Source organism: Poecilia reticulata, chromosome 8 (assembly GCF_904066995.2).
Source record: "Poecilia reticulata chromosome 8, P_reticulata-male-v2, whole genome shotgun sequence".
NCBI lineage: Eukaryota > Metazoa > Chordata > Actinopteri > Cyprinodontiformes > Poeciliidae > Poecilia > Poecilia reticulata.
The window spans coordinates 23804239-23817852 of record NC_088837.1 but is presented as its reverse complement, the minus strand read 5'-3'; the positions used below and the strand labels follow the sequence as shown (position 1 = coordinate 23817852).

Genomic DNA, 13614 nt, shown 5'->3' with positions numbered 1-13614 from the left:
ATAAATACATCTGAGGAATGCGCACAAATTAATGCTACGTTTCAACGTGGAAACGTTTTTTTTTTTTTTTTTTTGCTTAATCTTGATTTGTATTCGCAAATAATGACAAAAAGAAGACAAAGAATGCAGACGGTTGTGAAAATAAAACATTTTAAATTTAATTTTGATTCAAATCAAGCAAAATTTGAGGATTACCGGAGACACAAATGTGACGTTATTTTAATTAAAATTAAATACATCTGAGGAATACGCACAAATGCGAAATTTCAACGTGGAAACGTGTTTTGTTTTTTGCTTAATCTTGATTTGTATTCGCAAATAATGACAAAATGAAGACAAAGAATGCAGACGGTTGTGAAAAATTTTTAAAAAAACATTTTAAATTTAATTTTGATTCAAATCAAGTAAAATTTGAGGATTACCGGAGACACAAATGTGACGTTATTTTAATTAAAAGGCTAATCTTACAAAATGAAATGCTACTTTTTGGATTTTTTTGTTTTGTTTTTAAGGTTAAATACAAAATACAGTTATTTTCTGAAATATGCATGTCAAAGAAATGGCAATCCTGCTGTATTTCAGGTTTTGCTTAATCTTTAAATAATAAAATAAAACAGTTCTTTCACACAATCTGAGCACAACAAATCCAATCTGGAGGTTTTAAAATTAAAGATTTATTTCTGATATCACACAGACAACATTGCATGAAATAATAACTTCACAGAAACCGAAGAAACCTGAACATACATGCACTAAAATCTGGTGTGTTTTAAATCCTTAATCTAATATAGACCACAGAGATGAACACACAGCACGACATGTTACGGGTTGTCTCAATTCATAAACATGTAACTTATTTATTTCCAAATTCACTCAAGCGCCTGTGCCTGTAGGTGTGTGTATGAGCCGTGAGGTCGACTGTGGGCGCCGCTCTAGGTGTGGATGGGGAGATTTTGAGGAGGTTCTGCAGGCAGGTGGTTTTGGGCTTCAGCAGGAGCCTTGATCTCTGCGAGGAGGAGGAGGAGAATCAGTTAATGAGATCCAACAGCGACAGAACAAACCAAATCAGCTGGAACACAAACTGCGCTTCCATCGACCATAGAAAGGCGCAAATTAAAATTACGAAAATAAATTTGCTTGATAGAAAAATAGAAATTTCTAAAAAAACGTATTGCGCTGGGATGAGGTCATTTTTTCAGCCGTATCAACATTTTATTCTGCAAAACTGCAAAGGAAACACTTTTTTCAAATTAAATGAGTCACATGATCAACCAGCGGATGCTACTACTGGAGGAAACGACAAAGAAGACGACAGGAAGCGAGAGGAGGACGATGGTTTTGTTGTTTTTTCTTAAAGTGGAGCTCCCAGCATTGCACAGTTCATAAAAAGCGGTGTGTCATTTCACAGCTCTTCTGTAAAATGGCCGACTACGATTTCCCCAGAACGCCGCATACGCAGCCGCTACGCCTAAGTAAGACGCCGACGTCAACCCTGACTGGCTGATAGATGATGAGCTTTAGCATGAACATATCATAGTTTTTAATGATTTATCACATGAACAAAATGATTAAATATCCACAATAGCTGAATTGTGTGGGGTTTTTTCGACATTAGCAGAATATAGACAGAGATTTGGGCACATCGTTATCGGAAAGGCACCTTCAGGTTTGTGTGTTTGTGGCTCAAACTGCAGCTGTCCGTTCGGACCGGCAGGCGGCTGCTGCTCGTTGCCGGTTTCCTGCTGCTGTTTCTGTCTCTGGGACATTTCTAAAACGGCCTGGAAGCAGAAAAAAATAAACGTTTTGAATTATTAACAGATTCTTGACTCCCATTCGAGTTCTTTAGCTTTTCCTCAACATTTACCTGTTGATACTCTCTTTTCTGCGCCTCCAGGGCTTTGCCTCTCTCCCTCAGCAGCTCCTGCTCCTGACGAAGAGTCTCCGCTTTCCTCTTCAGCTCCTGCTCTTTGTCCCTCAGCTCGGCTTCGAATCGCTGCAGCTCTTCCTCGGTGTACAGCGGTTTAGCGTCCAGTGTCTGTGAAAAACCAAGGAAACAGTAAATATAAAATACTTGGTACAAATCAAACTATTTTCATTTACATGGTTTACCGTTTTCTCTTTCATTCTGGTGCCTTGATTTCAGCCAGCCCTTTTGTTTTCAGAGACCTCAGAATTCATTTATTTGTTGTTTCTGTTGTTTTGTTGATTTATTTTGGATATCAAAATCTCTTCCAGTTCCAGTGTTTAAATGTTTGTTAGAATTTTAAATTTATTGCGCTTCAAGAAATGTTCTTGCGTTATTATATAGCTCGAAAATGGACTCAAAACAACAATATTATCATTTATTGTGATAACGTCTGGGGCAATTTATCATCCAGAAAAATGTGACGCAGCTAGCCTAGCAATAATGTTAATTTCTATCTCAATTCTGTGTCTCAATGATGTTTTAAAAAATGTGGGGGCTCGTCCGGGATCCTGTAAAACTCTAGAAGGGATTAATCCACTGTTTTACATGGGGAGACATTCCTGGGCTGCAAAAGTGGCGCAGTTGGTAGAGCTGTTGCCTTGCAGCAAGAAGGTTCTGGGTTCGATTCCCGGCCCCGGTCTTTCTGCATGGAGTCTCCATGTTCTCCCTGTGCATGGTGGGTTTTCTCCAGGTACTCCGGTTTCCTCCACAGTCCAAAAACATGACTGTCAGGTTAATTGGCCTCTCCAAATTGCCCCTAGGTGTGAGTGTGTGTGTGCATGATTTTGTGTCCTGTGTGTCTCTGTGTTGCCCTGTGACAGACTGGCGACCTGTCCAGGGTGACCCCACCTCTCACCCGGAACGTTAGCTGGAGAGGCAGCAGCACCTCCCGACCCCACCAAGGGAAAAGGGTGTAAAGAAAATGGATGGATGGACATTATTCCCATGTTATTTCACACATAACATGGGCAAATTGTCTTTTTCACAGTGAATTTATCTGAAAATGAAACATGTAGTTTTCCACTAAGAAATTATTCGCTTGAAAGAAGATCTTATAACTTGCTAAAAAATTACTTCTGAATAATTTTCTTTATTTAAAGTTTGCTGAGATATTTGCACTAGAAACTAGACCAAAACACATTTGGCCAGATTTAGTTTTTGCAGTGCAGGCTGTCAAAATTGTTATTTATACTTTTTTCCCTGCTAGAATGTCAATAAATATGAAAATCTAATTAAATGGACAATATTTTTGACCGCAGTTGCCTAAAAAAAACTGAAAAGAAGTTGTAAATACTTTTTATTGTCTCTTTAATAAAGTACTACAATAAATACTACAAAATCTTGCTTTAAGTTTTTAAGAAAATATCACCTGCTTCTAATATCTATATTTTTGTGCATATCTTATCATTTTGGGAGGAAAGAAGAGAATTTATACCTAACTGTATTCATAAAAGCAACAAGTTTGAGTTGATTATTTTAACTTCTCCACACTCTAATGCATCGTTACCTCCCAGTCTTTGGGATTACTGAACTCCTTCTTCTCCGTGGATTTGAGGAACTCCTCCAGGCTGACGAGTCGATCTTTATTTAAATCCACCTGTTAAACACAAGCAGACGATTAATGAAAGCAAAACGAGGGAAAACCGGGAAAAGCAAAGCAGAAGAAAGAGACGGACATTTTTCATGACATGCTCCCTCATCCGCAGCCTCTCTTCCTCCATCTCCATCATGTCGTCTTCCTCGTTCTTCGGGTCGTAGACTTTCTCCAGCTACATGTTGAAAGACGTGAGCAGCAGGTGCATTTTTTAAACATGTGGTTTTTAAAACTGCAAGAAAAAACTGAAGGATTTCAAACCTCTTTGGTGAAAAGAGCCTCTAATTCCTGCTCATCTAAAACTCCGTCTTCGTTTGCGTCTAGTGAGGCAGAGCGGAGATAGAAACCGATTATATCAGACTGGATTTATCCGCATTAAGCAGAAAAATAGAAGAAAAAATTATATTTAAAAATGTTTTTTTTTTAAACGAAAAACTGCAATAAAAAAAAAATTATTTTAAAAAAATATACATTTTTAAATAAAATAAAAAGAATAGAAGTTAAATTTGAAATATTTCATGTTTTTCAATCAAACGTTTTTGCCCTTGGATCAGTTTTTTTTTTTCTTTTGGCCGAATCGATGTATTTTGAGAAACTTCAACAAAACAATAAATTAATTAAAAAATAAGTAGAAATAAAATAAATTAATAAAAAATTTATATTTTTATATTCTTAAATAGGAAGAAAAGAAGAAAACATAATTTAAACGTGAACTTTGAAAAAAACGAATGTTTTTCAACAAAAAGTTTTTGCAGTAAAATAAAAGTTAAAGTCATAAATAAAAATAAATAAAATATTTTTTTTATCTGGAAAAAAGCAAAAAACGTAAAAGAGTAAAAGTTAATTTCAAAAGAACTCGTATTTTTCAATAAAAAGTTTTGGCACTAAAAGTAAAAGTAAAATCATAAATAAATTAATAAAAATGAATTTTTTTAAAGAAAAAAAACAAATAGAAGTTAAAAGGTTTAAGCTACCGTGTAGCTTGAAGAAAGTTTTGGGGTTGAACTCTTTAGGATCCAGCCCATCCGTTTCCTCCCAAACCTCCCGGAGCTGAGCGACGCTGCCCTGATCGTCAGAAACATCAGCGTCAACATCCCGTCATCGCCGTGGAAACAAACGGCTGAAGACGGCGTTTGTTTCCGCCGCTCACCGGAGCGTTGACTTTAGGATGCTGCTGGTGTTTCTCCTTCAGCTCCTGCAGCCGTTTCTCCTCCTTCTCCCTCTTCTCCTGGTCCAGGCCCTTCAGGTACTCCCGCCTCTCGTGCTCCTTCAGCATCTCGTAGCGCTTGAACTCCTCGTGCCTCTCCGCGTCGTAGTTCTCCAAGTCCTTGGTGGCCTGGATGAGGCGAGAGGTGAGAGGTCAGACGTGAGAAACGGAGAAAGCGTGAAGTCACTGCTGCAGCTTCTTACGGTGGAGATGAGCAGCTCCAGGTCTTTGGCCTCGAAGGTGTTTTGGTTGTGTGGGTCCAGGTGTTCAAACTGCTTCAGCAACGAGGCGTGATCCATCTGCAGACCTGAGCCGTACCAACCAATCAGAAGCTGAACGCACATCTCTACTAAAACCAACTCAGTTCTTAGTGGACTAACGAGGCAAAGTGTTCATATCGTCCCCTCTTTGTTTCTGATCTGCTATTAACAGCAGCTGCGTTTCCATTGACCGTAAAATTACACAAATGTAAACAACAAAAATAAATTTGCGTAACGGAAACACGGCAATTTAAAAAACAAACTAAATTTTTGCGATAAAAAGGTTTTTTGCGCCAAGATAAGGTGAATTTTCAGGAGTACCGAAAAACTTTTCTCACATCACATCACATGATCAGCCGGATGTTACTACTGGTGGAAACAACAAAGGAGACGACAGGAAGTGGTTTGAGGATGATGGTTTGTTTTTGGGGGTTTTTCTCAGACATTGTGCAGCTCACAGATTCACACAGTTCATAAAAAGCTGCATCATTCCAACGTGTTGAATCCACAGCTCTTCTGTAAAGTCGTCGACTACAATTTCCCCAAAATGCTGCATGAATTTGCTGCCAAGTGGATAAACGGCCCTAAATATGTGGGATAATAAGTAAGCAGTAAATCGTCTCACTCTGTGTGTTGGCGCTGTCCAGTTTGGCCTTCAGCAGCATCCTGAGGCGAGAAACTTCCTGCCGCTTCAGCTCGTCCAGCCGGGTCCGGACGTGATGGCCGACCAGGTCCAGCTCCTTACTGAGCCGCCCGTTCTGCAGGCAGAGCACGAAACAACAGTTCAGCAGCAACGCTTTGACGGCTTCAAATGGAGTCAAGGTGGAATGAAAATGTTAGTTTTTCATTCCTGGGTTCTGAAGAAAGTTCACCCGGTCCTTATTGGGTTTTAACATTAAGCAGATAAAGTTTCTTAGATTAAAAAAAAGCCTTAAAAATTGACAATTCAATTATAAAAAGCTCTTTAACATAATAAGGCTGGCAAGAAAAACGGTAAGTTTGGTTTAGAAACAGACTGAGACTTATGGAATAATGTCTGTTTGGAAATCTCTGCAACTAAAAACTGATTATTCTGACGATTAACCGATTAATCAAATTTAAAAAAAATTGGCACATTTTGCAGATTTTTCATTTAACCACTTATATAATTTAAAAATACATTAAAAGATGCAAATAAACAATTCAATTCCTTTTTTAAATGTGAAAACAATGTAACGTTTCTGGTGCTAATTTGACAAAAAGTGGAAAATTCAAAAGGATGTGAATATTTCAATAATTGATTAGGTTTGTCTCAATAAGCAATTTAAGCAGTTTTCTACCAAAAACTGGGTGATAAAAGTTTTCAGGTTTCAGGACAATTTCTTTTTCTTTTGCTTTGTTTATTTATTTTGGATAATTAAAATGTCTTCCAGTTCCAGTGTTAAATGTTCATTATAAGTTTTATTACTTTATTGATCTTTGACAAAGTTTTCTTGCATTATCATGTCATTAAATTACTTGAAAATTGTCTCCAAACAATATTATTGTTTACCTTGATAACTTATTGGATCATTCATCACCCAGCTAAATTTGTTATTGTGGCACTCCTATAATCGATTCACCATCATTAATTTGATTAATCGTTCCAGCTCAAGTTGACACCAAATTATAAATATTTGCATAACAATTTTGAAACAGTTTTACAGCCCAGAACCATGTAGAGAGTAACCTTGATGTCCTCGGTGTTTGCTGTCTGCAGTTTCTCTCTGAAGTGCGGGTCAGTCTCCAAAACCTCGATCACCTCCCTGAGATACCGGTCGTAGTACAGACCCGTGTCCTGAAATGCATGACAGCTGCGGCTACAACCAGCAGAACAGAGAGTGGAAGCTCACATTAGGACATTTCCCCGCGCCTCACCATGTTCTCCTCCTGCGCCTCCTGCTTCTGGTCCTGCTCAGCTTCATTTCGGTCGATGGGGACGGACCAAACCGCTGCAGAGATTAACAGAAGCAGCAGCCAGGCAGGTTTCAAGTTCATCCTCCTGCAAAGAGAACAACAATACAGCAAACACCTGAAAGTTTGGGTCACAATTCATGCTGAAAAAAAACCTAAGCTCCAGGTCATCATGCTGCCATCACCGTGTTTTACTGGTGTTCTTTGGGTGTTGTGTTTTTTAATTTCTTTGCCAGGCTGGGATGTTTATAAAACAATATTTGTTGAAACTGTCACCGCGTCGTGACTATGAGGCAGGTAAACAGAAAAAATGGAGCTCCTCTGCTTTCTCCTAGTGCCAACTAGAAACAACCAATCAGAGCCAGGAGGCGGGTCTTATCGCTGTCAATCACAATCTCTTGTGGCTCAGTCTTGAATGCTAAAGCTAGTTAGTATAGCCATCAATCACAGTGGATAAACAGTTTTTATGTAAGATTAAGTTGTTTCTCTACCACTAGCACACTTAGTGGAATACACGAGGATGACTGACAGCACTAAGACCCGCCTCCTGGCTCTGATTGGTTGTTTCAGGTAGGGAGCTGCAGGACATCAATCTTTTCACAACTTAGCAGAATTATACAGTCACAACAAGGTGACAGTTATAACAAAATGATTTAAAAAATAAATAAAAGTTGCATACAATTATCCAATTATATATCAATAAGTTTTGCTTATTATTTATCAGATTATGTCCTATGAGGCTGGAGAGAATACTGTTTTCATTCTTCAGTTAATTATTTACCCTTTTTTAGTTAGTTTATGTATTCACACATGCATCTGTCCCTCTAACAATTTTACTTTTTCAGGTTAATTGTGAAGGATACATGTCGTTTTAAGTGTTAAATTATATTAAGCCTTTTCTAAAAACATTTACTCCTATAAAATGTTATGATTTATTCACCTTCAAGCTGTCGGGAGAAACTAAATCTAAGCTATAGGACTATTGTAAACGGGGTGTACAGTCGTTAAAATATCGTTTGAGATGTTTGTTTTTAACGGTTAAGCTAAATAGCTAAAGCCAGAACACGGATGTAAAAATGGGGCGTCAAGTAAAACAAACGCGAATGTTTCTGCTGTACTGGTCGACTAAAATAGTCGGAAATATATCATCCATGTCTATTTTCTATCTCATTTTAAAAGGATTTTCCTTACAATTTCACAAGAGGAACAGCCAGTGCTAGTAGTAGCAGGAAGATGTAGAAAAGTCTAGCAAAGTCAACCCACGTAGCCCCAATTTAGCTTCCCCCTTCTTCTTTAAAAATCCAAATGTAACTGGAACTTTAATCTAAATTATAACCACAATTAAAAACATGTTTTGTATCGTTGCATAATACACTAAAAGCCTAATTTCTTACCGCATGTGTAGTTTTAAAATCCTCGAATCTGTTTTTGCCCGGATATGAAGCACGTCACGCGAATGCAGCACAGTTTTAACGTGCTGTCTTCAAGTACACACGGAAATAAAGATCTCAGCTCTTCTCTATGATGTTAGTATCAATAATCTTTGTAATTATTTGCTTTGTTATAGATAAATAGACATTTTATCAACGTAAAATTTATTATATGATTAAATAATCCGATATTTATGCTTTAGTTTTGTCAAAACTAGGTTATCTGGTTGAGAAAAATACTGAGGTTTAGAAATACGAGGATGTCATCATCACGCGAAAGCATCACTATTTTCTCCCAAAAGATGTATGGAAAGCAGTTGAGTATTTAATTTAAATTACATCCAAACAAGTTTACTGTCTTGAAGGTAAACAAAATAAAGACAACAGCGTAACTGTTACATGTTAGTGTCATAAATCATCATATAGATAAATAACACACTGAAACAGATTATTCGGGTAACAGCCCTGCTGTTACTTGCGGTCTTATTTTAATTTATTGTCATTAATTTGTTGCTATTTTTCTATGCACAAATGTTGTACATGTATTTTTATTATTATTCTACTCATTTGTACATTTATTTTGATCTGAGTATGTTGTTTTAATAACAATCCAACATTATTTTTTCTTGCAATGTAAATGTGTTTTTATGGTACAGTCTGTTATTATTTTTCTTTTTTTAGTATTTTTGAAGATGCATGCCTTCATTTATCTTTAACTTGCTGCTTGTAATTTTGCCACCTGAGCTTCTAAAATTTTTATTAAAAATGTTAGATGCTCTGAAACATCTCCTTGAGAGGGAATAGAGACAGTCTATTTTTATATTTTTATTAGAATATTCCAATATTATTTCAGTTCCATACCCTTTATATCAAGAGTAATTTTCATCCCCTTGTTCAATGTCTTAAAAATATATTTATTGCCATTTTCTTCTATTTTTCAAAAGCATAAAGTTATGGCAAATCATAATAAATTAACACCAAATAAGAGTGAACAATTGCACATGATTATAAATAAAGACATAAATATGAAACATCAAATCAACACCAATGCATACAATTAAATTAACATACATAACTGGCACATAACATAACATACATGGCACATAGTGCATTGCTCACAAATAAATAAGACATAAAATAAATTAGGAAGTTAAATTAGCACATGTTAAGCTCATAATGGATTTATATCAGTTTCACTGATGGATTTAAACGGTTTGCTTGATTAAATGTTTAGAAATCAATCTCTCTCATGTCGGTCGGCGTCCCGGGCCTTTCGTTCTCCACCTCCTCGTCCTTCTCAGTGGGACCGGGCTGCAGTCCGCTCTGCAGCCGCTGCCTGAGGGAAAACTCGATCATCTCGCTGTAGCACTGCAACACCGCCTGGAGGGGAAAACACACAAAAAAAGGTCATTTTAAAACCCAACCAACACAAAAGCATTACTTTGGAAACAAACAAAAAAAATTATTTTAGCAACAAACTAAATAAAAAAATACTTTCCAAACCAACAAGCAAACAAAAATGTCACTTTAAAAATAAATAATAAAAAATTACATTAAAATACTTAATATTACACCCACCAAACATTTTAGTGCAGGATCACACCTGTGGTGTAAGGAGTTCTTACCGGATCCGTCTGGCACAGCTCGGCTAGCGTCTCGCTCATGGCGGCCCGCTGAGGCGACTCCTTGCTGCCCAGCCCTCGCAGTGCACAGTTCAGGGACGCTGCAGCAATAAGTGAGGGAGGGGCTCCCAGAAAACGGGAGTCACAGACGCAGAGGGCGGCCAGGGTGTCGCTGTGCCGCCTCAGCATGGAAAGCAGCTCAGACTCTCCTCGTTCCTCCATGGAGGAGAGAAAATGTGGCAGGAAGTCCTGAGGAGTCACTGCTGCCGAGTCCCAGCGCAGCGCAGCGAGGACGACGCGCTCCATTTCCTGATGGACCAATCAGAATCAGCGAGTCAATAAACCAATAAAACATCCAACCATCCAACCAACCAATCAACCAACCAATAAAACATCCAACCAACCAACCAGCGCAGGGCATCAAGGACGACATGCTCCATCTCCTGATGGACCAATCAGAACCAGCGAGTCAATAAACGAATAAAACATCCAACCAGCCAACCAATAAAACATCCAACCAACCAACCAACCAACCAATAAAACATCCAGCCAACCAACCAACCAGCGCAGGGCATCAAGGACAACATGCTCCATCTCCTGATGGACCAATTAGAACCAGCGAGTCAATAAACGAATAAAACATCCAACCAGCCAACCAATAAAACACCCAACCAACCAATAAAACATCCAACCAACCAACCAACCAACCAACCAACCAACTGACCAGTAAAACATCCAACCAATAAAACATCCAACCATCCAACCAACCAATAAAACATCCAACCAACCAACCAACCAACCAATCAACCAATAAAACATCCAACCAACCAACCAACCAACCAACCAACCAACCAACCAACCAACCAACTGACCAGTAAAACATCCAACCAACCAACTGACCAGTAAAACATCCAACCAATAAAACATCCAACCATCCAACCAACCAACCAATAAAACATCCATCCATCCAACCAACCAACCAACCAACCAATAAAACATCCAACCATCCAACCAACCGACCAGTAAAACATCCAACCAATAAAACATCCAACCAATCATTAAATAAAACATCCAACTAACCAACCAACCAATAAAACGAAATTTTATTGTATTTTGTATTTAAAAAAAAAACATCCATCCATCCATCCATCCATCCATCCATCCATCCATCCACCCACCCTCAGGTCTGAAGGCTGGAAGCTGAACTCGGCCGCTGTGCAGAGGGCGTCAGCAGTGACGGTTTCACACTCTGTGAGCTTTGAGGCGATCAGGATGCATCCTGCAGCCAGGCAGAACGGTGAGACAGGCAGGGACAGGTAGGCAGACAGGTACCTGTCCATCAGGGAGACAGACAGCGGGAAGACGGCTTCGTCACATCCACAGTCACAGCAAACCTGCACAGGAGAAAGATAAGCATTTCAGTCACAGGAAGCAAAAACCACGGAAAAAAAAAAAATCAGATTAAAGTCAGAATTATTGTTTCCCCCAGTGGCTCTAATCCACTTCGTAAAAACTCTCTATTTGAACCATGACTATAGTTAGGAAGTGGGGCCATCAGAGAGTTTCCCACCTCCAGGGCCCACTTGGCGATCTCCTCCCGGCGCTGCGGATCCCGCTGGATGAGCGTGACGTAGAGCATGGAGGGCATGTAGCGCCCCTCCAGGTGGAGCAGCCTCTGGATCACTCGATGCCCCGACACGGAGGGGTCCCAGCGGGCTCGGAGCTGAGGCGAGCCCCTGCTGCTGCTCTGGCCTCCAGGCAGGAAAAAATGGCCGACATGAAGTTTAAGTTTTATCATGATATTTTATGTTACGTAGCAATAAATAAGGGAGCCAGTTGTAAAGTCACAGCCAAAAATAAACAGCGATAATTTGGGTTATTTAATCCGTCATAAAAGAAAACAATGTAGGCTCATTTTTCAAAGTCATATTTTCACATGAAGTTCATGCCAAATATATAGTTAATGAACTAAATATTTAGTTATTAAGCTAAATATTTAATTAGCAAGCTAATATTTAGTAAGCACACTAAATATTGAGTTAGAGAACTATATATTTAGATTCTATTTAAACATTTCATTAACAAGTTAAATATTTAGTTCATATACTAAACATTCTGTTAGCAAGTTACATGTTTAGTTTATAAACTAAATATTTAGTTAATATACGGAGGCAATATGAGGCTAGATAATTAGCTTCAAGCTAAAAATGTGCTACAACCTAAATGTTTAGCTATCAAATATGCATTTAGTTAGCAAGGTGAATATTTAGTTTATACTAACTAGATATTTAACTTGCTAACTAAATATTTAGCTCCAATCTTAATATCATGTAAACAAGCAAAATGTGTAGTTTAAGATAGACATTTAGTTGAACATAATTAAGGCTAATGAATTGTTTATAGATATGTTATCAGTGCCAACACTTTATAAATCATTAATAACTATTTATTATGGATTAATTAAGGGTCAGAAGGAGACTATATTCTAATAAAAGTTACAACTTTACAGATAGCTAATAAATAGTTTATGCTATAAACACTTTATAAATCAGTAATAACTGCATCAATTAAGGGTGAGAATCAGATTATTTGCTAAAAATGTATGTTTACAAATACTTATTATGCTTATGACGTAATCTGAAATGTTTAGTATAGCAACTTTAGATAAAATATATAAATGGATACTTGGCTCACTATTTGGCAAGAAACCTGTAGATTTAGCCTTAATATATTAATAAAAGCAGTTATTAATGATTTATAAAGTGTTTAGAGATTAATTACTATATCATCTATAAGGGAAGCCTTATTGCAAAGTGGTAACTTTGGGGTTTATTGTGACAACAATCACTCAGAAGTTTCATCATAAGAAATTTATCGTGATAATTGATAAACAATAAATGATAAATGATCAATTTACCTTGAGGTTCACCCTGATCCTCCTCTGACTCCTCACACCAAAGAGACACAGGAAGCTTCGCCTGGTCCATCTGCTGCGGAAACACTTCCAAGACGAAAAGAAAGAAATTTGGAAAGCTAGAAGTTTGGAAAGATGTGACAACTCTTCATCACTCCTCACTTCTCTCCCAGAGTTTTATACCAGCAGGGAGAAAAACGGAGGGAGTGACGGAAAGGAGGCGTGGAGCCTCATGAGCGACAGAATATAATAGGAAGAAACAATACGGTCTGCTCAACAGGTGGGGAGAAGAAGACGGAGAGCGAGGGGAGGAGCGAAGAGGAGCAGACAAGAGAGGGAGTGACCGCAGGGAGCGAGCAACAGCTTGTCGTCGACGGTGAAAGAGAGAAGGAAGGAAAAGCAAAGAAAAGGTCATCTCCAGACTCTGACAATGGGCATGGATGACAAAAGGTGGTGGGTGTTTGTTTACAACGTGAGGGAGAAGAAAAGCACGTCAAACGCTGGAGGGGTTGATGGATGCCTCAGATATTCCCAAAAAAAGGTCAGTTTTAGTGTCAGACTGGAAAGCTGTGAAACTTATCCAACAGAAAACAAATGCAACGAAAGACAGTTTAACCTCTACGGTCCAAATTATTCCACCCTAAAGCAAATAAAGCAAATAAAAAAGAGATGAAAATTATAAAAAACTA

The 13614-nt window shown here is 38.2% G+C and overlaps 2 protein-coding genes across 3 annotated transcripts; both read right to left on the bottom strand.

Annotated features, from left to right (window-relative positions):
• Positions 1–652: 652 nt before the first annotated feature.
• Positions 653–8465, bottom strand: nucb1 (nucleobindin 1). 2 transcript variants are annotated; one of them, XM_008416418.3, is made up of 13 exons: positions 8354–8465; positions 6924–7047; positions 6736–6843; positions 5653–5785; positions 4971–5074; positions 4711–4896; positions 4535–4625; positions 3822–3880; positions 3643–3735; positions 3474–3563; positions 1865–2035; positions 1661–1778; positions 653–1006 (listed from the first exon to the last, which is right to left on the bottom strand). In XM_008416418.3, the coding sequence occupies exons 1-13, from the start codon at positions 8356–8358 to the stop codon at positions 933–935; spliced, it is 1356 nt and encodes a 451-aa protein (XP_008414640.2). In that variant the 5' UTR covers positions 8359–8465; the 3' UTR covers positions 653–932. The 2 variants fall into 2 exon arrangements, with proteins under 2 accessions (XP_008414640.2, XP_008414641.2); XM_008416419.3 differs by lacking the exon at positions 8354–8465 and adding an exon at positions 8151–8292.
• A 445-nt stretch (positions 8466–8910) lies between these two features.
• Positions 8911–12444, bottom strand: ccndx (cyclin Dx). The gene is made up of 4 exons (XM_008416570.3): positions 11582–12444; positions 11190–11405; positions 10015–10320; positions 8911–9769 (listed from the first exon to the last, which is right to left on the bottom strand). The coding sequence occupies exons 1-4, from the start codon at positions 11807–11809 to the stop codon at positions 9620–9622; spliced, it is 900 nt and encodes a 299-aa protein (XP_008414792.3). The 5' UTR covers positions 11810–12444; the 3' UTR covers positions 8911–9619.
• Between the last annotated feature and the right edge of the window lie 1170 nt (positions 12445–13614).

Excerpts from the sequence above, each read along its gene's own strand:
- nucb1 (XM_008416418.3), bottom strand. Across the intron at positions 5,075-5,652 it reads GGACAGCGCCAACACACAGA|GTCTGCAGATGGATCACGCC; the intron begins GTGAGACGATTT and ends GGTACGGCTCAG. Across the intron at positions 2,036-3,473 it reads GTAATCCCAAAGACTGGGAG|ACACTGGACGCTAAACCGCT; the intron begins GTAACGATGCAT and ends GGTTTTTCACAG.
- ccndx (XM_008416570.3), bottom strand. The coding sequence starts at position 11,809 with ATGATAAAACTTAAACTTCATGTCGGCCATTTTTTCCTGCCTGGAGGC. Across the intron at positions 10,321-11,189 it reads TCCAGCCTTCAGACCTGAGG|GAAATGGAGCGCGTCGTCCT; the intron begins GTGGGTGGATGG and ends TTGGTCCATCAG. Across the intron at positions 9,770-10,014 it reads AGCTGTGCCAGACGGATCCG|GCGGTGTTGCAGTGCTACAG; the intron begins GTAAGAACTCCT and ends TTTCCCCTCCAG.